At 39.2% G+C, this 25,351-nt stretch overlaps 1 protein-coding gene and 1 long non-coding RNA gene across 5 annotated transcripts in view; one reads left to right on the top strand and one right to left on the bottom strand.

Annotated features, from left to right (window-relative positions):
- Positions 1-25,351, bottom strand: part of RBL2 (RB transcriptional corepressor like 2) — a 59,571-nt gene that overhangs the window by 12,795 nt on the left and 21,425 nt on the right. For 3 of the 4 annotated variants that reach the window (XM_050922529.1, XM_050922527.1, XM_050922528.1), the window contains 7 exons: positions 24,030-24,094; positions 15,887-16,015; positions 14,714-14,874; positions 14,535-14,599; positions 8,330-8,516; positions 2,793-2,959; positions 1,101-1,210 (listed from right to left, as the gene is read on the bottom strand). In XM_050922529.1, the coding sequence (XP_050778486.1) occupies positions 1,101-1,210; positions 2,793-2,959; positions 8,330-8,516; positions 14,535-14,599; positions 14,714-14,874; positions 15,887-16,015; positions 24,030-24,094 (884 nt within the window). Of the gene's footprint in view, positions 1-1,100; positions 1,211-2,792; positions 2,960-8,329; positions 8,517-14,534; positions 14,600-14,713; positions 14,875-15,886; positions 16,016-17,433; positions 17,522-24,029; positions 24,095-25,351 lie in introns of those variants that run through there. The other variant, XM_050922530.1, reaches the window with a different exon arrangement.
- LOC127034091 (uncharacterized) lies at positions 3,997-19,466 on the top strand. Its single transcript, XR_007769301.1, has 3 exons — positions 3,997-4,693; positions 7,875-7,953; positions 18,559-19,466. It is a non-coding gene; the product is annotated as an uncharacterized LOC127034091 (long non-coding RNA).

Below are 25,351 nucleotides of genomic sequence, written 5' to 3'. Positions count from 1 at the left end.
TCCTTCAAATTTGTATTGTGAGTACAAACAAACAAACAGAAAGCAGCTTTAAGAACTGGTAGATACAAAATGTCCCATACTGATAGAGGGAAATTGTCCCCCATGTTTTGTCCTTCAGTAGCTGAACTGTTTCATAGGGAAATCTGACTTCTAGCAGTCTGATAATTTTGCAAACAACTTGCTCTTTTGGTTGTGTTGTTGTGCTCATAAGCTTCCAATACATCTGCCAAAATTTTCAATACAGCGAATAGCTTTTGCTCTTCAATCAGATTTTTCTTGTACTAATTCTAAACATAGTTTCTAGGTTGGGTAGATCGGTAAATGTCAAATGTCTATTTCACCATATGCACAAGCCATGGGAAAATATTTACACTGACAATAACAAGTTTACAGATAGGCAAAGTAAGAAAAATACTGCTTGAGAATGTAGAGTTTTTGATTTAAGGATATTTGCTTTGTATAATTTGATGTGATGTTGACAAGTTGTTTTTTTACTCTCACTAAATAATTTGTCTGACTCCTGCTTACCCTAATTTCCCACAGCTATGAAAATTTAAATGGATACAAACAGAAAAAAAATGCTTGAATAAACTGATAGTCAAAATTATAACACAAATAAAAACAAAGCCTAACTCTTTCTATTAAGTATTTTTTCCTATTTCCTGGAGAATTTCCATAGGTGAGCTAAAATTGCTATGGGATTTTTAAAGAGCACAAGTGGTCTGCATCATCTGTTTCATTTCTAATTCAGAAGACTGTAGCATCCAAAAGCACTGTGCACCATAAAGCCATGCTGGGCATTTCTTCAGTGCTGACAGAGAAAAGTAGCACCTGCAGCTCCTATTTCTCTCTCCTGCCTCTCCCTTCCTGGAGGTCTCCCATTGAAGTACCTATTAAATCTTATGTGGAGGTAAATTTTCAGTATGGACCCCAGGGAAAACATAAAAGGCATAGCAGAATTCCACAGAAAGGATATGTTGAGCAGAAATCTTAGCTTTGTTGAACCAAAATGAAAGTCTCAAACTATAGATTACTTTTAAAAGAGCACAGTATTTTAAAGATATTCTTAATTCTTATGTTTTAGAAATAAAATGTCTCACCCTTGGAGAAATTACTGAATTCTCCCTCAGATTGTGTGCACTGACAATATACTTCATACATTTCTTTCACTCTTTTTGCAATAGATTGAGAAGGATCCCTGGAACATGCCCTGGCAAAATAAATATTTTTTTTCAAAATGCTTTACCAAGCAGCAAGTCAGACAGAGCCTTATCTACTTTTTATAAATCTTCAGCATAGTAGTTTTAAAGCAGTAAAACTGATGATTATCTAGGACTACTTCTATCATGCAAACACCATGTGCTTAACTTTATGCACTGTGATTAGACCCACTCAAGGTGGACTGACTTAGTGATTTACATCACTAATTTAAGTCAGCAAACAGAAATCCTGGATTTCATTTAAATAGATTGTCATCTAGTTTTCCATTTGTACTTTTTAGCTATTTCCTAAACAAAAAGTGATTCTCATTAGTAACTATTAAACCATATTGATTTGCAACTAAATATAGCACTTCTGTTTGCTAACCAGGATGATACACTATCTATATAAATTTATTTAAGCAATTATATCGTAACACATTTATTCACATTTAATTTTGATTGTTAGAAAATAGTAAATATGCATCATGCACTATCTTTTTAAAAATTGTCAGGCTCTATTTAAATTGAAACTGGAATTCAATTAAATGCACAAACCATTTTAAAATTACTAAATTCACTTACCTTAAATGTGCTGGTTACATAAGTATATACAAACATGTCTTGCATTTAAAACCAATGAATTAAACAAAGAAATATTACCTGTAGCTAGTTAACAGTACTTTCCACTACTCAATCTTTAAACGAGAAGAACTCATCCTCTCACACTTAGTTTTTATTCATAGACTGGAAAAGAAAATAAGCTTTCCTGCTTTTTCTACTACTAATCAGGTTTCTTAACTTAGAATAAACTAGTTATTGAACTGAAATGAAGAAAATATACTCTCTGCATCCTTAGAAGCAGCTACTGCCATCAAAGCTGGTTTGACTTCAACAAACGCTGGTTCTGCGTGCTTTGACTTTCTTTGAAATTTTAGCAGCAAACATGTACTGCTTAATATCTATTAAACTAAAAAAGTTAAGCAGAAGCACATTTTACAAGGCCTAAAATTATAATTTAATAGCATCTTCCCAGTTCTTAGTTTATAAAAGGGTATTAGAATATATTGATTAACAAATTATAAACACATGGTATTTTATATTTAATATTCTCAGTGTGTAATGGTTTTAATTCTTTAGCTTTAAATAAAAAGTAGTAGGGGGAAACAGACTTGTTCTTACTATTTTCCTGTTTAAAAGGGGTTTGATCCTGCAGCCTGTAGTCATACGAATAGTACTTATCTATGAAAATATTTCTACTGACTTCAAGGACAAATGTGAATAAAATTACAGGACCAGGACCTGAGGATTTTAAGACTTCTCTGTGGGACTCCTATGCCCTTCTAGAGCTACTTGCCAGCAGCTTCCACTACTCATTTATTTGATAAAAATTACATGATTTTACCTGGAGAGCTCTGTGTATCTTGAAAGCATGTCTCTCTCACCAAAAGATACTACCTACCCACCTTGTATCTCTAATATCCTAGGACCAACACAGCAAATACGATTTACCAGTGACAGTTGTAATACAAAACATTTCTCTATTTTTAAAACTGTATCAGTTGGCCAGAAAACTCATGTGATCACACTAACCTCAGTATTTGCTCCAGATTTTCACTGGGGGCATTTTTTAGTCCTGTCAGCATTGTATGAAGGCGGCTCAAGTTGTATGTTGCTATGGAAACAGGGGTCACATTGGGGTTGCTCTCTTTAATATACTTGCGGCCAGTAAGAGGTGTCGTAATTCTAAGTGATTTAGACTAAAAGACAAAAATTGCAAGATTGTGTATCAGTTTGTTATAAAACTCCACTATATACGCAAGAAATGCTAGAGAACAGCATGATAGGAGAAGGGAAAACTGACATTTCACGTCAAGAGTTTTTTTTCTTGCACTGCATACTTCATCATGCATTAAATTCACCCCCAAGTAACAATTTCCAAAGTACTTCTCCTAGTTAAGGCCTTTCACTTCAAACAAAAGATCCCACAGGTTGCTTTCAAAGTGAGCAAGGCAGATAAGAAATATGGTTTCTCTTACTGGCCTTGAGTCAGCAAGAATCCAACCACATTTCAGACATCAAATTTATTTGAGTATACCTGCTTACAGCTAAGGTCACATGGAGTTGGAGGGGCAGAATTGTTAAATAAATCTCTCTCCATTCATGTGTACTTTTCCACTTGATGCAGAGTGGTCAGATATATTTCTTCTTATACTTTTAAAGTGCTCTGTTTAATATACCTAATATATTTTTGCCTACACTCTCACTGGCATTTTCACAACAAGGTGTGAATTGAAACAAAATACACGAACACATCTAGACTCTAAAGCCCTTTCCATGGATTTTCTACCCAGGAACATCCTAACCATATTTTGTCTTTGGTAAATCATTTTTGAAGAAGATATTTTCATTATTACAGCTCTTAGGACCCTTAGTCATAGACCATTTTCCCACTGTGCTGCCACTGTACAGCTACAGGACAAAAAGACAGTTCCAGCCCCAAAGAGTGCTCAAACTTGGTTCTCAGCTTTATTATAGATTAAAAAAAAAAATCCAATAAAATGAAAATAAGCCACCTCTCAATGTCCCTATCTCTGCTGCTTTTCTGTCGCCTCTGTTCTATATCTCCCAACTTCCCTTGGCAAAATGACAGACAAGCATGAACAGTGTTTTGTTTTTTTTTTTGGTGGGGTCACCAAAAAGCACCAGAAAACGGTTACCTTCCTTTTCATAACTGTTGTGCTTCAAGATGTGTTGCTTACATCCATTCCATTCTAGGTGTGTGTGCACCCACATGCAGTCGTTGGAGATTTTTGCCTTAGCAGTATCCATAGCGTCAGAGGTGTCGCCCCTTGAGTCCCGCATTCATGCACTGCTATCTTAGGCACCGCCGGCCCTATACCCTTTCAATTCTTTCTTGCTGGCAACTCCAACAGAGGGGTAAGGAGGGTAATGGAATGGACACAAGCAACACATCTCAAAGAACAACAGTAGGTAGGTAACTGTTTCTTCAAGTGCTTGCTCATGTTGATTCCATTCTAGGTGACTCCTGGGAAGTGGGCTTGGAGTTCACAGTCTTGCCGCTTGCAGAAATGCTCTACTGAAGCCAGCATCATCCTAGGCCTGCTGAGTAAGCGCATAATGGGGCGTGAATGTGTGGACAGATGGCTACCCTACAGCTGTCCTGGATAGGCACTTGGGCTAGGAAGGCTGCCAGAGAGGCCTGCGGCCTGACTGAATGGACTATTATGATCACTGGAGGGGGAACTTTTGTCTGATTGTAGCAGCAGCGAATGCAGGCAGAGATCCAAGAAGAAATTCTTGAGCAGACACTGGATGACCTTTTATCCTATCAGCCATTGCGATGAACAATTGCATTGACTTGTGGAATGGCTTGGCCCTTTCAATGTAGAAGGCCAGTGCCCTCCTGACAGCTAGAGAATGCAATCTATACTCCTCCTCTTCTGACTCATGCAGCTTTGGAAAAAAGACAGGTAAGTAAATGTCCTGGCCCCTATGAAACTGTGAGAGTACATTAGGCAGGAAAGCTGGATGTGGCCGCAGCTGGACCTTGTCTTTGTAAAAGATCATATAGGGAAGTTCCAAGGTAAGCATCCTAATGTCAGAGATCCTGTGGGCAGATGTTCTTGCAACCACAAACACAACCTTCCAGGAAAGGAGGAGGAGAGAGCAGGAAGCCAGAGGCTTGAAAGGGGGTCCCGTGAGCTGTGACTGCACAAGATTTGGGTCCCACTGAGGGACCAAGTCCCTGATGTGCGGGTAGAGGCGCTCGAGGCCCTTGAGGAACCTGGCAGTCATGTCCTGGGTGAAAAACGACCCACCCTCGAGCAGCAGATGGATGGCCAAATTAGCATCCAAGTGGACCTTGAGAGATGAAAAGAGTTTGAGATGCAGAAGGTAATTCAGTATCCCTGTGAAGCTCCTGGGTGGGTATGTGGCATGACACAGGTTCTTTGCCCGAAGCCCCTCTCCCTTCCAGTGCTGAGAGGCTCTTCTTTGGCATCTTCATTAGGAGGGAACTCAAGCGGATATCCTGCTCCTTTTGGGCTCTGAGGCAAAAGTTTTTACAGATTTTGCACCTGTCCTTTCTATAGGACTCCCCCAAGCACTTCAAGCAGCTGTTGTGGGGGTCACTAATAGGCATTGGCCTGTTGCATGATGAGTGTGGTTTGAAGCCAGTGGAAACAGGGCATGCCCCACTCCAGAGCAAAATCCCATCCGGGACTAACTACCAAATTAATCCAACACTTACCTTAATGGCTGGCTAACTACCTACAAACTATATACAAAGAAGATAGACAATGGGTTGCAAAGAACTGCTAACGCTCTTGCAATACAAGGCGAGGCTGTCATAAACAGATAGCTAAGGGTTAATGTCTCTTTCACCTGAAGCACCTGACCAGAGGACCAATCAGGAAACCGGATTTTTTCAACTTTGGGTGGAGGGAATTGAGTGTTTTTGTCTTTGTTTTCCGTCTGCCTGCCTTCTCTGAGCTTTGGAGAAGTAGTTCTACTTTCTAGTCTTCTGTTTCTAAGTGTAAGGACAAAGAGATCAGCTAGTAAGTTATATGGTTTCTTTTCTTTGGTATTTGCATGAATATAAGTGCTGGAGTGCTTTGATTTGTATTCTTTTTGAATAAGGCTGTTTATTCAATATTCTTTTAAGAAATTGCCCTGTATTGTGTCATCTTGATACAGAGAGACTATTTGTATTTTTTCTTTCTTTTTTATATAAAGCTTTCTTTTAAGACCTGTTGGAGTTTTTCTTTACTTCAGGAAAATTGAGTCTGTACTCACCAGGGAATTGGTGGGAGGAAGAAATCAAGGGGAGATCTGTGTGTTGAATTGCTAGCCTGATGTTGCATTCCCTCTGGGGGAATAGGAAAGTACTTTTTGTTTCCAGGATTGGGAACAGAGAGGGAGATTCACTCTGTTTGGATTCACAGAGCTGGTGTCTGTGTATCTCTCCAGGAGCACCTGGAGGGGGGAAGGGAAAAAGGATTATTTCCCTTTGTTGTGAGACTCAAGGGATTTGGGTCTTGGGGTCCCCAGGGAAGGTTTTTCAGAGGGACCAGAGTGCCCCAAAACACTCTAATTTTTTGGGTGGTGGCAGCAGGTACCAGGTCCAAGCTGGTAACTAAGCTTGGAGGGCTTTCATGCTAACCCCCATATTTTGGACGCTAAGGTCCAAATCTGGGACTAAGGTTATTACAGAGGCACACCAACCAACCATCATGGGCAGTAAGAAGGAACTGAGAGGGTGGTGGTGCCTAATATACCAGTGCATTAGCGTGGCCCACAAGAGGCGCCACAGCCAACCCTACAGATACTGCTAAGGCAAAAATCTCTGGCTGTGCACATAGGTGCACACACCTAGTCTGGAATCGACATGAAGATCTCAGAGAAGACACAAAGTTCTAACACAGCACAGCTGTGGCTACGTACTACCAAAAGCAGAAGCAGCAAGTTTATAAATTTGGTATAACATTTTAAAAAAGTATTATTTAATTGGCAGTTGAACATGTTCTAAACTCCCAGAAGAACAATGTATAAAAACAGTGACTGAAGTTTGTTACATGTGGATGTAATGTCAGAGCCACAGACTGAGGTGTTTTTTTTAAACTGACAATTTAACAATGAGTTTGACTCATCCTTGTGTAATACATGCACATGTTCTAATATCTGAACAATCACCATGAATATACTGTAGTTGAGATTTTCAAAGCCATATAAGGGACTATAGACACATCTACCATTAGTTTCACTTAGAAAATCTCAATGTATGTCCTTTTACACTGTCTACAAGAGAGAAGGGAAATAAATATAACATTAAAAAATGGGTCAGTAACCTATCCATGCACAGTGGAAGTGTCCTTTATTTTTTGGGCCCAAGCTAAAACCTTCTATAGAGGCCAGGATAGGTATATATCCCTTTTGAAATATATTCTGACAAACCCATGTAGAAGAGGCTTTTCAGCTCCCCCTTCAAAGACTCTCTCATACTTGTCTGAGGATTGCACAGTCAAATAGTACTGCATTTTCTATGAAGTCAGCTATGATGCTTATATATGCCCTGTATAGCAGATGTCAAGAAGACAATATTCATCTATATACAGCTACTGAGATGAGAATTAAAAAGGCCTACACCTCTCTCTCTTGGGAAGATGCACAATGACATCAATGGTGTGGGGTACAGAATCAGCCCAAGCCTTCTGTCTGCATTGCTCATCTCTCTTATTCCACCAGAAATAAGAAAGCTGCATGACAGGCAGGTGCAGCCTGAGGCAGGAATTGACACTGGATGGCTAGTTGAACGTTTGGGGGTCACTTTGGCAAATACCCAAAGTTTGAAAGGAATCAGAGCGTTGGTCAGTCAGGCTCAGTATACACCCAACTGAAAAAAAAGAACATAGCTGCGGTCTAACAAGTAAACAGCTCAACTACAGAGGAGCAGATAGATTGTAAAAACACACAACAAAACAAAACAAAACCCTAGGCCTAAAACCATGGACATTTTCCTATCAGTGGTCTTCATTACTGAAGCAAGGTTTTCTTTCAGTTCTTTAAATCAGACTTGAACTCTAAAACAGTCTTCTATAGTCACTTTTATTTTTTTTGAGTAAAATAAGATATCCCTCCTAACTTTCTTTCCAGGACTGAATCACTTCAGAATGTTACCTCACTGTCAAATACACTCTCCTTTTGCACTGCTGTCATCAACAAGCCAAGTAAGGTAAATTTAAGATTGTTTTACACAAAGATTTATTAGCAACAAGCTTTTGAAAAGTCTCAACAGTGTCAGTCAAAGAAGAACTGGCAGTGTGAATAAAAAGTATAAATGCTGATATAATTGGCAGCCCTGAATACACTGCCTGCTAAATAAATTTAAAAAAAAGGTAAATCTAAAATGCATACTCTGAACAAAATTAAAATATTAATCAGTGATTGTAACAACTGTGCTGTCTGCCACAGGCAAATGAAACAGAGCGGGAAAAAAAAGTAGTGGCTATTAAGCAGCTGCATCTTTCTTTGACGCAGCCTTACTCAAATCATCCACTAGATGAAGCATAAAAACAGCCAGTATGTAACACCAACCACGTCATACTCACTCTGTCAAAGTGCTGCTGCAGACTATACTTCACTTGCACTCTTTCAGCTGTTTCCATTCCTGAAGCTGTGTTTAGGCATCTTCGCAGAGTTCCAATTTCCTCATCTGCATCCTCCCCCAGAAATATCCGCTCGTCCAGATTTCCAACTGACAAAACATACTCTTCGTAGGCTTTGTTGATGGCTTTGCTACAGCAGGGGGGAAAAAAGCATCAGATATTTATACAGCTTTTGTTTTGAGTATCTGCAACAACTGATGGGTTGCTGCTTTATCCACTAATTGTATACATTTATCTAGTACTTCTGCCTGTTGGAAATTTACTGAAGATATTTTTAATCCTAATTTAATATTTGAGATTTGTCATAGGCCATAATATCACTAGTATGATAACAGCAAGAACATATAACTGTCTTTCCTATCCAATCTGACAAATGGCTATGCCATTTAGTAAAAGCCACAGAGCTAATTGAAAGCAGTATTAGATTTGCCTTAGCTCCTCTAGCTTTCCATAGTATTGAGAAATCTATATTTCCCTTGAAGTTCCTCCTAACTGACAGTGCTTCTTAGAATCAATCAAGAAGTGATTCTGGGTTTGAAGGCACATGTGTGACCAAGAAATCATTTTTAAAAAATCCTAAAGGATACGCAAGTTTAAGCATGTTTTTTTTCCCCTATTATAAAAAAGGTTAACTAAAATTTTAGGTACAAAATGTTACCCTAAAATTATTTGTGAGTATGATTTAGCAGAAGCATAAGGCAAATAAGAATTAAAAATAAATTGGAAGTGGGCAATATGAAAAAGTCTGTAAGTGAATAGTTTTTAGGATCAGAGTGTATTAAATTAGCAAGCAGCTGTCCCTCATAAGAAAACAAAACAATGTCTGAGTTACTTACAAATTATATGTAACAGGCTAGCTGAGGATTCCTCTAGTGTAAGGAAAACCTTTGGGTACCGAAGAGCTCACCTTGTACCAGACCCATGTCACCTCACCTTGTGGCTTCTGGTGAATGATACATGGCTAGAGAGCTGCTGCATTCCAATGATTCCCAACTGCCACAGCGGTCCCTGGGGGCTCATTGCAGCTGAGCAAAACAGAACAGTCTGAATTGCTCTAAATTGCACTGGGACATTATCCATGCCTAAAGGTGAGGAAAACACACTTTTGTGCTGAGCCCTTCTCCTTTCCCTCTACAATTAGGCCAGATGCAGATGATCTGGCTGTGTGTGTTTTCATGCATGTGTGTCTAGGTCTCCCTATCATAACCTTGCTTCTGCCAGTTCTGGCTCGCTGGCGCCCTCTGGCGTTGAGGTTGAAGATGTGGTTGCACTTGCTGGTGCTGGTTGCTGTTCCAGTTCCGGGCCTGGGACTGGAGATGCTGTGGCTGTTTCAGTGGTAGGCATGGAATCCGGGTCCACTACCTCTGTCTGGGTCTCTGGTAACACAGACGGGGCCTCTGTGGACGGTTCAGGAACAGGAATGGGTCTGGAAGCTTGCCTGGTTTGGCTACGTGTAACCATTCCCACTCTCTTGGCCCGCCTCACCTGGTTGGCCAAGTCTTCCCCCAGTAGCATGGGGATAGGATAATTGTCATAGACTGCAAAAGTCCACATTCCTGACCAGCCTTTGTACTGGACAGGCAGTTGAGCTGTAGGCAAGTCTACAGCTTGTGACATGAAGGGGTAAATTGTAACTTTGGCCTTTGGGTTGATGAATTTGGGGTCAACGAAGGATTGGTGGATAGCTGACACTTGTGCCCCCGTGTCTCTCCACGCAGTAACCTTCTTTCCGCCCACTCTCAAATTTTCCCTTCGCTCCAAGGGTATTTGAGAGGCATCCGGGCCTGGGGATCTTTGGTGTGATGGTGGTGTAATGAATTGCACTCGCATGGTGTTCTTGGGACAGTTGGCCTTGATATGTCCCAGTTCATTACACTTAAAGCATCTTCCATCTGATGGGTCACTGGGCCGAAGTGAGTTACTGGAGACTGGTGAGGTGGAAGAGTAGGGCGTCTGTGGCTTGACTTGGGTTGTATGTGGGGTCTTTGGCTGTCCTCGGTTGTAGGGTTTATGGTCTGTGTGCCCCCTGGGGTAATCGTTCCCCTTGACAGTAGCTTTCTTGCTTTCTGCCAGTTCCATCCATTTGGCTCCAATCTCCCCCGCCTCAGCGATATCTTTGGGATTTCCATCTTGTATGTACCGTGTGATGTCTTCAGGAACACCATCCAAGAACTGCTCCATTTGTATGAGGAGGTTCAGTTCTTCCAAGGTTTGAATGTTGTTTCCTGTTATCCAGGCCTCATAGTTTTTTGCAATGTAGTAGGCGTGTTTGGGAAATGACACCTCTGGTTTCCACTTTTGGGTTCTGAAACGCCGACGGGCATGATCTGGGGTTATCCCCATTCGGTATCTGGCCTTGGTTTGAAAAAGTTTATAGTCATTCATTTGCAGCTTAGGCATTTCAGCTGCCACCTCTGCTAAAGGTCCACTGAGCTGTGACCTCAATTCTACCATGTACTGGTCTTCGGGGATGTTGTACCCAAGACAGGCTCTTTCAAAATTTTCCAAGAAGGCCTCGGTGTCATCACCTGCCTTGTAGGTGGGAAATTTCCTGTGCTGTGGAGCAATATTTGGCGCCGGGTTGTTAGGGTTGGCTGGCACAGGCAGCCCAGCTTTTGCCAACTCCAGTTCATGTTTTCTCTGTTTTTCCTTCTCTTCATTTTCTTTTTGTTGTTTTTCCAGTTCTCGGTGGTGGGCCGCCTCCTCTTCTTCTTGCTTCCTTCTGTGGGCCAACTCTTCTTCTGCTTGTTTCCTTCGGTAGGCTACCTCTTCTTCTTCTAGTTTTCTTTTGTGTGCTGCCTCTTGGGCTGCTTGTTCTCTTTGGTAGGCTGCCTGTTCTCTTTGGTAGGCTGCCTCTTTGATCTGTTCTTCTCTTTCTTTCATCTCCATCTCTTTTTGTTTTATTTCCAGTTGTCGCCTGTGTTCAGCTTCTTTGATTTGTTCTTCGGCCTCAATTTTTGCGTTAGAAGTCATGATTCCTGTTTTCTTGTGTTGGGGTGCCCTCCGGTGTTTATCTTCTGAACTGCAGGTTCTCTGTTGCCTCCTGAAGTCTGCCTAGCAACAGTGCCTTTAGCTAATTTTCCTTTTCTCTCTCTAGCTAATGTTCAATGAAGGGAAACCAGAAAAACCACTTTATTTGCATGCATATAAGTGCTGGTACTTGCCTCCTAATGGGAGGGCTATTGCATGACAAAAGACCCTCAACAGTTTGGTAATGGCTTCTCGCTTAACATGCAAGCCACAAACTGCCAGAGAGAGCAGAAAAAAAAAATTCTCTCTGGTTCCCTTTTAAAACCAACTGTTTCTCTCTGCTAAAAAGCCCTTAGCAGAGAAGAGAAAAATATAATATTCCTACTGGCTTCTGGATTCTGTCTATATCCCACCGCTGCTACTCATATCATAACCTTAGTCCCAGATTTGGACCTTAGCGTCCAAAATATGGGGGTTAGCATGAAAACCTCCAAGCTTAGTTACCAGCTTGGACCTGGTACCTGCTGCCACCACCCAAAAAATTAGAGTGTTTTGGGGCACTCTGGTCCCTCTGAAAAACCTTCCCTGGGGACCCCAAGACCCAAATCCCTTGAGTCTCACAACAAAGGGAAATAATCCTTTTTCCCTTCCCCCCTCCAGGTGCTCCTGGAGAGATACACAGACACAAGCTCTGTGAAACTACACAGAGAGACTCCCCCTCTCTGTTCCCAATCCTGGAAACAAAAAGTACTTTCCTATTTCCCCAGAGGGAATGCAAAATCAGGCTAGCAATCCAACACACAGATCTCCCCGATTTCTTCCTCCCACCAATTCCCTGGTGAGTACAGACTCAATTTCCCTGAAGTAAAGAAAAACTTCAACAGGTCTTAAAAGAAAGCTTTATATAAAAAGAAAGAAAAATACAAATAAATGTTCTCTCTGTATTAAATGATACAATACAGGGTCGATTGCTTAAAAGAATATTGAATAAACAGCCTTATTCAAAAAGAATACAAATCAAAGCACTCCAGCACTTATATTCACGCAAATACCAAAGAAAAGAAACCATAGAACTTACTATCTGATCTCTTTGTCCTTACACTTAGAAACAGAAGACTAGAAAGTAGAGCTACTTCTCCAAAGCTCAGAGAAAGCAGGAAAACTGACAAAAGACAAAAGACACTCAATTCCCTCCACCCAAAGTTGAAAAAATCCGGTTTCCTGATTGGTCCTCTGGTCAGGTGCTTCAGGTGAAAGAGACATTAACCCTTAGCTATCTGTTTATGACACTCCCACTATGTGAAAAGGGGATGTTACTTCACATAGGCATGTGTGCTACAAGACAGGGTCAGTTTCCACAAACTCCTGCCTTTCTTAAGGAGGCATCAGATACACACACTCCCCCTGGCCCCTTCACATTAAAGAATACCTTTGACTGTTTCATGACAAAGGGGCAAGCCTTTTACTACACCAAGAGAACAGAACCATAGGAGCACTCTTTCACTGGTTTTGTCTTCCCTACAAAAAAGTCTGTTCTTAACTCAAGTTGGCTAATGCGAAGTAAAATCCTAGTGAAGACAGGGAAGTTTGTAATTTTCACACAAGTTAGCAGCTTGAGTTAAAGACTATGAGGAAGCCCAGCCTTTAACACAATCTTAGAAACTTCCTTGTCTTCACTAGGATTTTACCTCATACTAACTCACTCAAGTTAAGAATAGACTTTTTTTTTTGTAGGGAAGACATGGCCATTAGGACCATGATATGCTGGTGTAAAACTGCTTTTCTGAGTGAAATTTTCGAAAGCACCTAGGTGAGCCGATTACTTAGACCTTTGTGAATGTCTCACCTTTTAAAAAATCCTTATATTCCTATAACAAGATAACTTTTTAAAAAGTTAATTATTTTTTTCTTTGGTGGAGGAATCAAGGGATGGTTTGGATCTGTAAAGGGGATTTTAAAATATTTTTACTGTATGTCTCAAAGTATGTGGATATTACACATTTGATAAGTTAACACAAACATTTGTTAATAATTCATCCATGATGTACACATTTTCTTTCCTTAAGAGTATAAAATTCCCTTTTCTCTCAAACACATACTAAAATTAAATAACTCTGATCCTCGATACTGTTCATGAGAGACCGCCTTCATAGTCCTCTTCTCCCTTACATAATGCTGTGAGCCTTTACTCAAATGATTTTGAAATCATGTGCCTAATTTTTAGAAAACTTCTCTTCGTAATTGGAAATAACATGCTCATGCTCACCTGCCATTCTTCAGAATGGCCTATCAGTGTCCTGCGTACCTCTGGACCCAGAACCACTTCCCAATTAACCCTAGAAGGGATTTCTGGACAAACATGGGCTTTTCAGCTGGAGAAAATGGGGGGCAGCACTAAGGTAGAACTTTTGATCTAATACAACCTTCTCATGGGTCTGAGACAACTGCCAGGAGGCATGCCAAACACTGAATGGAGAAGAGAAGTAACACAGATAGCTGTAATAATTTCTGATGATCTGAGAGGAACAAAGTTCATGCCAAGGCTTTTCAATATACAGTACTTTTACTGTCAAATGCATTTCACAGTTCGAATATTATTTAGCTCGCAAACAGCTTTTTTTAAGAAAAACCACATGAATAGATTTTATTTCAGACTTTCATTCAGCAAGTTCATTAGAACAAATGTTATGTCTGAGACCAGTTTGTTCTAAATAATTTCCTCCATTTCCAAACACTTCCAGATAAATGAGGAAAAACGAAGAATCTTTCTGAAAATATTTGTTTTTCATCAAGAAATCCTCCCTCCATATATCCTAATTCATGTTCTCAATATGAAAATAACTGTCTGTGGCTCCACACCTCTCTATTGGACAACACAATTAAAATAAATCTCTCTCTCTTTCTGGTAATCTGATCTCTACAGAAGGGATACTAAAATAATGGAACACAGCAAACAATTTCTTCCTCAAGAAATATGAGCCCTGAAATATGCTTGAAACTAAGATACGTCAAAATAGGAATTTGAAAATTACATTTAATTCAGGATTCCAAGCAGTTACATAAATCAACTAGTTAATATTTTATTACCACTAAAAGGTGCAAAACATAAAAACATACAATGCCAATACAGCTGTTTTTGTTTTGAAATTTGGAAGGAATTTTTATGCAAAACACTCACAAGCTGTCTCCAAAGCTCCCAGGATCTAAAAATCCAGTCAGATTTTCTTCCTTGCCTTTTAAAATCTGTAAAAAAATTTAGTACAAACGGTGAATATTTCAGTACTGTGACATTTTAAAGCCAGTCATTAAGCAGATTTCTTCTCCCTCTACAAGAAATCTTAAGTCTATTAGACAGACCTTCTTGTCAAAAAGTTTCCTAATATATGGCTTCCAAAAATGTTCCTTTATGCCTTTGGCATCCAAAACCAAACCATCATGTAAGGAACAGAGTTTTTCAATGATGCAGGGAGGGTCAGAAGATGGTTTATAATCCTTACTGTGAAAGTCTTCAGGAAGGCCTACAGATTAAACAGAAAAATTTGATATTTAGTTATGTAAATTCCTGTCCTGCTAATCAAATATAGCAAGAACTAAAACACTGCAAGACTAAAATAATTAGCCACCTTGAAAAGCACTAATGAATCTTAGAATGTCAACTTAATTTGACATCATCAAACACTACTTATAAACATTTTTAATTTGTGACAGAGAAAAATAATCACAAACATGTAAAACCATTTTTTTTCCTAATGGAAAATTGATCAAATACTTATGAACTGTAAGAATTAGTAAAATATAGCCAAAGAAGTGGTCCTAAGAGGTTCACAGGCTCCCATCCTCACTAATACTTAAACTAAGCTAAATGTAGGAAAATGTTAGAGGCAAATAAGCTAAATCATAGAATCATAGAATACCAGGGTTGAAGGGACCTTGGGAGGTCATCTAGTCCAACCCCCTGCTCACGGCAGGGCCAATCCCCAGACAGATTTTTGTCCCAGATCCCTAAATGGCCCCCTCAAGGATTGAACTCACAACCCTGGGTTTAGCAGGCCAATGCTCAAACCACTGAGCTATCCCTCCCCATGGCCCCCTGCACTGAAAACAAAAGTTTAGGTCTGAAGAAAAAAATTATATTACTGACTCAATGGAAACAGTGCACTATTTAATTATTTGTACGTGTTTATCATGTCAATTTACATTTTGTCACCGTCTACTGTCTTTACCGAGAAAGCAGTGGTTGATTTGCTAGCTTCCCTCGATGGTGCTTTCTTCGTAAATGATATTCCTGGCTTCTCTATGCACCATTAATGAATTCCAATTGTTTATTTCAGAGTATATTGTATAATAGAAACCTGTTAAATTGTACAGCCACTTAGAGCAAAGAATTAATACCTTCAAGATGTTTAGTCCTTTTCATGGATCAAGCCAATATTTTATTATTTAGTCTCTGCCCTATACAGTCTCAAAAAAATGATTTAGTTTTAGCAGTTTTCATTGTTTTGGACTGAAGAAAACTTTTTTTCTACATACCTTTAAAGGTAGGATTCAGAAGTTCCCTACGATTAGGACACTGCAGAGCATTTCCATACACTAGATCCAAAGCACATAGCAAGAGATGGTAGGAATTGACTAAGTCATCACTGATCATGGGAAAATTTCCTATGTGATTAGAAATATACACAGGGTTAATTTACAATAATGTCAGCTTCAGAATTTGGAAAACAATTCACTCTTCAGATTTGTTCAATAATCATAATGCAGAATCATATCTCAAGATCTCTCTCTTTGCTGACTGTAATAAATATCTGATTAAAAAAAGGGAACGATAAACAGATAAACATTGTGTGTGTTTAGGAATAGTGTTAACTTTACTGGTTATTACTACATTCTGTTTTGAAAACAAAACCAACAAAATGTTAACGTAACAGGCTGGATGTTCCAGCCTGCCAAGTTCACTTTGTGGCAGTGAAGCAGAGCAAAAGGAACTTAAAGTGGGTAGAGAACGTCCCTAGTGAATTTGCCCATGAAGCAGGAATCTCCACTAGTAGAAAGCTGACAAATGTGGCTTTACTGCTGCCTATACCAGCTCCACTGCCTGGCTCTGCCACCTCCTGCACCAGAACCCCTCTGCACCCAGAATGAGGATGCAGGGAGTGCATCAGAAGAGACATACAATGCACAGTGGGGAGAGGCTTTCCTTATTTTATATACTATTATGTAGTTTTTTATTTACCCCTCCCAAATTGAAGAGTCTAATAATAACCACCTCCAATTTCATCAATGGAACTCTAAACAAAAAAAAAAAAAAAATCAATCGATATGGACTTGAAAAGCTAAATTCACCAATTACTTTCATTTCCTTTATTAAAATGAAACAGTTTAGAATTGGTGATTCCTCTAAGCTATTCATTAACTGTCTTTTCTGCCAGTCATTGATGCTTAAAGTTCTGTAATAAAAATTGTAGATTGTGGAAGATAAAGATATATAAAGGCAAATACATGTAAATTAGAATACGTTTCCTTTTATATAAAAATCATTAGGTTAATTAAAACAAACGGGATCAAACTCTTCTAATTCTGTGTATCCTGAATGTTCTTTTATTTAAGTGTTACATTCTCTATTTACAGATCTATTTGCAAGCAAATAAATGTCAGAACAAGGGAAGCTCTAGAAATGATACTGTTTACTTTTTATTAATTAATAGGTGCTATGTCGCAGCAGTAAAATGAAAGCCTCAGTTAAGTAAAACAATCATCACTGACAGCATCACAGTCAAGAATAAATCTAATTTTAAGGGCACCAAAAGATTATTCCAAGCTATATTTCCCCGATCCATAGCATTTCAAACAATGGTCTACTATTTTCCCCTTCCCAAATCAAAAACCAATTATATTCTACTCAATGCCGTAAGAAAAACAACACTTTATTTCCATTTTAACTGAAAACAAACCAAGCAAGATAGTTTAAAGAGTGATTCTCTGACAAGCAAGATAAAGAGCAACACAAACAGCAATGATACTAGATTACAATATTAGTACTAATCTTACAAATCAAATAAAATCAGTCGCTGACTTACTTTGCTCCAGATAAAAAGGGGTTGAACAAGCAAATGTACTATATTTTCTACACTGGAAAAGGAAGTTGCACATGCTGCTCTTCAGCCTGGGAAGCTTGTTGCACAGACAAGCCCCAACTTGTCATCGATATGTGGTTGCCATGATAAGGATAATGGTCAACCCTCAAAACAAAATAAGCAACTTTCAAAGCAAAGAAGTGCCTTTAATATCCCTGAAGGTCAATTTAATGTAATAATCTTTGTTGCCCCACTTTTATATCACTACTAATTCTGTGTTTTAGACTTGCAAATATTGTAAAATGTTCCCTTTCTTTGTAGGATGCTATAGGTTATATGGCACCTATGCCAGACCAGATTAATTTAAATCAAAGGGATTTAAATCAACAATTTTATCATGATTTCAAAGACCAAGCAAGGTATAATCTCATATGTTAGTATAACCATACAAATAGGCAGATCTGAAACTGACTACAGCTTTAACACTAAATTTGGTGCTTTTTCCTAACCAGGAACATACACTGTGTATCTACCCATTTATTTAAGCAGTTATACAACTTAATATACATAACTACCTTAAATTGTGTTGAAAACATAAGAAAAGTTACTCAAGTTTGAATGAATTAGTTCAAATGGATAAAATATACTCTCTGCACCTACTAGCTAAACTGAAACCAAAAATAATTAAAGCAAAATCATTTCTGCACAACAGAAACAGAAAGTACTGACACTCAGAAAAATTTGCCAGTAAATAAGTGTTTCTTCTATTGTGAAGAATGAAATATAACTATATACTTAATGCAATATGACTTTGCAATATGAAGCTTGATTTGACCCCAAATTCAGAGACATTACCCCATATTCTACATATATTTTAAAAGCAGCTCCCTTTACTCATCTTGCATGAGTAAGCCCTCCCCAAATGTTAATTTTTTGTATTTAAATGATATTAACAGAGTATAGGCTTATTTAATGTGATAGGCTTAAACACAGGTTGTCATAATATAAAATTCAATTTTAAAAAGGATTATTTTTAAAAGAAAATGCATTTTAATTTAAACTAAAACAACACAATTTTTTTATTTTTAAAAAGTCAATTTTTATCCATCCTGATCTCTTCTATTCTAGGCAGCCAAGTTAAGCTGTGAATCAGAAGTTGCTCATCACTGAGAGCACCATCTCAAAAATCCATAGCTAGTGAAAAATATTAATTATAAATCCAGCAGAAGCAAAGGACAAAACACCTACCCCCCATTCCTCAGCAGCTTCAGGGGTGGCAAAGCTTTGTCTGGGCCAGCAGAAGAAAAAAGAAAACTCTTGGCCTCTTTTAAGGATTGCCCTCCTTTCCCTGTTTCCTCCCATCCTTCTGGAAACTCAGACTTCTTGTGGACTTGAGGAATGAGGGTTGTGGCAGACTGGCTAGATATGAGAGTAACCAGCATAAGCCTGTTCTCCAATGCACCCAAGAGAAGGTCTGATAAACCCTTCACCCTGCCTGGGGGACTATTCTGCACTGGGAAGAAATTCTAATCCAAATTGGAGATGTGGGGGACAAACCAGGTTTTGGGGACTTACGGGCACTGCCACCTTTTTGATGCGAGGAAATAATTTTTTCCCCTCTCACTGCCAGACTGGCCTGGAGAGAGGTTTGTGGGGTATGTGTTTTTTTGTTTTTGTTCTCAGCAACCCAGGCATGGTGGGGTACGTTAGATTGATTCATTTTGTTGCAACATGGCAGCTACCCAGTGCAAGTAATTATTAAATGCAGAGTCCAGTTCCCTGATAAATCAGAATTGGAGCAGACTAGGAAAAGGCAACTGGTAAAGGAGAGAAATGGGTACAGCACTGTCTGGTACAGCAAGGAGACAACCCCCAACCATAACCCCATAGTTGCAGCCTTCCACCATGTGGAATAGATTACAAAGGATGATCTGCACCAGACAAGTTATTGCTGAGTAGTTCTCAGATGTGTTACTAAATAAAACTGTGGCCTAGCTAAACCATATTCTCATTGTTTTGTTTTTCCTTCTGTGGCGTCCAGGTTTTGGGACCGATCTTATTTAACCTTTTTATTACTGACCTTGGCACAAAGAGCGGGAATGTGCTAATAAAGTTTGCGGATGACGCAAAGCTGGGGAGTATTGCTAACACGGAGAAGGACAGGGATACTATTCAGGAAGATCTGGACCACCTTGTAAACTGGAGTAATAGTAATAGGATGAAATACAATAGTGAAAAGTGCAAGGTCATGCACTTAGGGATTAATAATAAGAATTTTAGATATACGTTGGGGACGCATCAGTTGGAAGCGACAGAGGAGGAGAAGGACCTTGGGGTATTGGTTGATAGCAGGATGACTATGAGCCGCCAATGTGATACGGCTGTTAAAAAAGCAAATGCGATTTTAAGATGCATCAGGCGAGGTATTTCCAGCAAGGATAAGGAGGTGTTAGTACCATTATATAAGGCGCTGGTGAGACCCCATCTGGAATACTGTGTGCAGTTCTGGTGTCCCATGTTCAAGAAGCATGAATTCAAACTGGAACAGGTCCAGAGATGGGCTACTAGGATGATCCGAGGAATGGAAAACCTGCCTTATGAAACGAGACTCAAAGACCTTGGCTTGTTTAGCCTGGCCAAAAGAAGGCTGCCGGGGGATATGCTTGCTCTATATAAATATATCAGGGGGGTTAACGTTAGGGAGGGACAGGAATTATTTAAGTTTAGTACTAATGTAGGCACGAGGACGAATGGGTACAAACTGGATATAAGGAAGTTTAGACTTGAAATTAGACGAAGGTTTCTAACCATTAGGGGAGTGAAGTTCTGGAACAGCCTTCCGAGGGAAGTAGTGGGGGCAAAAGACTTTTCTGGCTTTAAGACTAAGCTTGATAGGTATATGGAGGGGATGTTATGATAGGATGGTTTAATTTGGGCAACTGATCTTGGATTATCACCAGATAAGTCTGCTCAATGGTCTGCGGGGAGATGTCGGATGGGATGGGAACTGAGTTACTGCAGAGAATTCCTTCTTGGGTGCTGGCTGGTGAGTCTTGCCCACATGCTCAGGTTTTAGCTGATCGCCATAATTGGGGTCGGGAAGGAATTTTCCTCCAGGGCGGATTGGCAGGGGCCCTGGAGGTTTTTCGCCTTCCCCTGCAGCGTGGGGCATGGGTCGCTTGCTAGTGGATTCTCTGCAGCTTGAGGTCTTCAAACCAATTTTGAGGATTTCAATAACTCAGTCCTGGGTTAGGGGTTGTTATAGAAGTGGATGGGTAGGGTTCTGTGGCCTGCCTTGTGCAGGAGGTCAGACTAGATGATCATATTGGTCCCTTCTGACCTATGAGTCTATAAAAGTAAGGAACAGAACCAGTCACCCAGCATTTATTATGCTTGAGCAAACTAAATGACTAAGGTTATCCTTACCAACTTCCAGCTGCAAGCTACAACAACTTCATGTGTAGGATACTAGGAGAATCACATCCACACTCAAGTAAACTTAAAAATGATTGTCTCAAAGTTTCTGCATCCTACCCTCCTTTCCCACACCCGCTCTCTGGCAGATACTAAAATGTATGTGAGAAAAGAAAAAACCCTTCAGCTTTCTTAACTAGCAGCTGCCTCCTGAACAATCTATTCAATGATGCCAGTGCCCTTTAAGACATCAAAATGGATTTAATGATCATTACATTTATAAATGGGCCCAACACAATGGCTACGGGCACATGCACAATAGTACAAAATTAGTTGACTATCAAACTTAAATGAAACCTAGAGTGACACTCTCACTTCCCCGAGATGCCATATAAGCAGAACTGTAACCCAGAATGAACTCAGACAAAAGCTGGAGTAAAACAGATGGGTTTTATACTGTGACTGAAAGTCAATAAACTTTGGTTTGATTACACTAGTGGAAGAACCAAATTCCAGAGTCAAAGCCCTTCCACTGAAAATGCTCTGCATGCAGACTCCAGATGTTCAATTTCAGGAACCAGGATAACTCAGCCACTACTCAGTTATGAGGGTTCCATGGGAAGTGGTGAAGTTTCTCATACAGCTAGAACGAAGACTACACTGGGTTTTAAATATTAACGTAAATCCCCTGCATAGCATGCGAAACAAATAAGGAGCCTTTTACATGCTGGTGTAAAAGGCTCCTTGCAGGCAGCTGCATCCAATATTAAGGTGACAGAGACATGAACAACCTTGGCAAAGTCCACATCAAAGAAAAAGTTGCAATTATTGCATCAACCGTATTAAAAAAAAAAAGTACTTCTGCTCGCCAAGGCTCATACCATGATCTATCAGATTCAAAAACCTTTCTAAATTATTAATCTAACTGTGAGTAAATCCCCTCAGTCAGATGTGTAAGCATCATCCCTGCCATTCTCTTTAGATGCTTTCTCCAAACAAAAAGCTTCACCTCTGTCTTACCTGTATTGAGTTCCAGTGAGCTCATTCTCAACCAAACCCTATTTCAAGTAGGCACCGAATAAGCAAAAGCACCATAACATCCAGACTGGAGAGAGAAAAAGACTGAGCCATATCAAGGTAAACCACCTCCTTTCACAATGGGTTTAAGATAGCTCAGTTACAAGTCTCACAGATTTTAAGGTCAGAAGGGACCTTAATGATCATCTAGTCTAACCTTCAAAGTCACATCCAACTTGTAATTAAACAGTGTAATAGTCTATATTTTTGACAACATAGGAATTAGTGACAGCACAGGGTTACTCTCCATAGGAAATTAAAAAAAAAAAAAAAGAGACATGTCTTTGTATTTGTTTCTTTGGAAGTACACTGACAGAGAGGATTTTGAACAAAGACAAGACAAAATGTATTTTGGTCTACAGAGAAGTTTTGATTCAATTCTTTAAAGGAAACAGATTTGCCTGTACAAAATGCTGCTAGTCACATTAGATACAGATAGCTTTATTCACTACAATAGCAACAGGTTAAGAACACACACAGAGAAAGGCCTGCTGTATAAGCACTGAAATTTCTCTTTTAATAGATATATTATTTGCAAATGGAGCCAATAAGCACATTTTCAACACAAAAATAATGCTTACTGTATAAAGATAATACAAGCAGAAAGATGTTAAAAATACAGAGAAGACTGAATATAAGATAGTGGGTGGACCAACATGAAGAGATTTAATATAAACATATGCAAACTGATGTGTGTAGAACTGATTGTGTATTTAAAAATTGAGAGAGAAAAATGAAACTCCAAATCTACTGCAGATAGATTTGGGGTCAGTGGACAAACTGAGCAGAAGATCATGTGAGTTGCCAAGGCACTCATTTGTTTTCTGGGATGAGGCAGTGCAAGTATACAGAAGGTTCTCTAGAGCCCTACAAAATTCACAGCCACAAAAAATGTGTCACGGATCATGAAATGTGGTCTTTTGTGCGCGTTTACCCTATACTATTATAGATTTCACAAGGGATACCAGCACTTCTCATATTGGGGGCCCTGATGCAAAAGGGAGTTTACAAGATTATTTTAGGGCGCTCACAGTATTGCCACTCTGACTTCTGCTCTGCTGCCTTCACAGCTGGGTGGATGGAGAGTGATGGCTGCTGACTGAGGGTCAAACTCTGCAGGCAGTAGTGCAGAAATAAAGGTGGCAATACCATACGATGCCATCCTTACTTCTGTACTGCTGCTGGCAGCAGCTCTGCCTTCAGAGCTAGGTTCCCGGCCGGCAGCTGCCACTCTCCAGCTGCCCACTTCTGAAGGCAGCACCGCCGCCAGCAGCAGCACAGATGGTAGCAGTACCGCATCCCCTCCTACAATAACCTTGTGACATTGACACTGTCACACACACAGCCCCCCCTCCTTTTTTGATCAGGACCCCTACAATTACAACACTGTGAAATTTCAAATAGCTGAAATAATGAAATTTATGATTTTTAAAATCCTGTGACCATGAATTGACCAAAATGGACCATGAATTTGGTAGGGCCCTACTTATATGATGTTATAGGGCTATCTGAATACTGCCCACATTTCTGGTGTGTTCATTTAAAAATAAATCAATAAATAAAATACTAAAAGAGGGCAACCAAAAGGATGAGATTATTTGTGATAATTGTTGAAAGAAGAACATCCACATTATACAGTTTCATTATTTACCCTTCTAAGCTTATAGAAAAAAGAATAAAATACTATTAAATACTGTAAGTGTAGCTAGAAATACAAGAAAAGTTTGTTCTTATCTTGGTCACCAATGGACATGAAAATCCACAACATGAACATCTTAACACGAATCCACAAACGTTTCAAGAGGCTTCCCCCTTTTAGAGAGACAAAATGCTGGGAAAGCTGAAAATGCAGCCAACATGAAAGTTACAAGATTAAGTGAGCTCATCACTGATCTTAAAAATGTGTGGAAAGGTAAAGCTGAAGAAGTAAAGGTAGGGAAAAAGAGGGTCACGAGGTCTGCTGTGGATTGGCTTCTCTGGGGAAAATTCATGAAATTTTTTATGCTTATCTGATGTTCGAGGATCACTCCTTTTTATTCATATATAAGCTACGCTGAAGGCTAACAAAGAAAGTTTGCAGCAAATGTCATTCTTAACAGATCTCTTACCTTTTGCATGAACAAACAGCACCCAACAAAACTGGAAAACTTCAGAGACTGTGCAAGGCTGTCGTCTTTTGGAAAGAAAAATATTGTAAGAATATAGCAACAAACTCAATGCATTCACACTGACAAAACAGCGTGCCTTAAAGTGTCCCCATTACTTGATGGGACAGTAGACTTCTACAGATAATCCCAAGGATGGGCACAACTGTACAGGGAAGTTTCCACAGTGCCTGCTCTCCTGCACAGCACTTTCATTGGGTATTACTAATCCTTCACAGGGTTCTCAATTAAAAAATGTGAGTGAAAATAATTCATTCGTTTAAAAAAAAAATAAAATGGACAGATTTGCTTGTATTGGGTATTTGCTTGTTTCTGTCTGTAGCACAGAAAGAGGCTGTTTCAATAAAAGTTAACTATAAGTTGAGCAGAATCAATATTTTTTATTGTACATTTAAAAATTATCTTCATACATATAACAAGTGCTGCAAAATTACTGAAGATCGTAATAATTAGAAATGTGTTCTGAGAGTTAGAGTACAAATGGCTTACAAACACTGTGTTTAATCAGTGGGTTGGGTGGTATTTAATCAAGTGTATTTAGTGAAAGCCAGATTTTTAGAATTGTACACTCACAAAAACTGTGGCATGCATTTGTGCATACACAGTTCTACAAATCAGGCAATGTATTTCAGTGTTCCTCGTGTCTTACTTCAGTTGGTGACTAGATGAAATCTACCCTAATAAAACACAGATCTTCAATATGACCCTCATGTAAATGAACAGTTTATCTACTGCTACTACTATTTTGTTTAACACTGACATATCAGCATTTTTTGTTTTGCTTTTAGACCCAGATGGTATTCTATTATTTGTGAATACCTGTTTCCCAATGTTATGTTTTTCATTTTTGTAACCTGAGATAATGAATAATTCATAATTTAAATTCAGAAACCTCTCTGTTTTTAGCACTGTCATATCCATTTTATGTCAGCATCTCTAATAATCATCACTGCTAGTTAAATAAAAACGAATACTATGAGTGCTGTAAAAGAGCAGTTCTCAGTCTTAGCGTGGTGAAGTTTTTTGTTTTTTTTAATAGGAAGTTGCAACATTTTCTAATGGGCATAAATTTTCCTTTAAAAAAGGTTTCTAGTCTTCCTAAGAATGGAGACAGTCACCAGGCTGTGAGGTTCTATAGTAATTAGGTTTATTGAATGCGCCATACGAAAACAAGATAAAAAACAGTTAAAGTGCCATATTCTGCGATGCTCTGGAGCCAATGCAGCCCCTGATGTGAGATAAAACAGCCCTAACTTACAACAGCT

The sequence above is a fragment of the Gopherus flavomarginatus genome, chromosome 14, assembly GCF_025201925.1.
Source record: "Gopherus flavomarginatus isolate rGopFla2 chromosome 14, rGopFla2.mat.asm, whole genome shotgun sequence".
Lineage (NCBI taxonomy): Eukaryota > Metazoa > Chordata > Testudines > Testudinidae > Gopherus > Gopherus flavomarginatus.
Note: the sequence above shows the minus strand (reverse complement) of the source record. Positions and strands in the feature narration are given on the sequence as shown.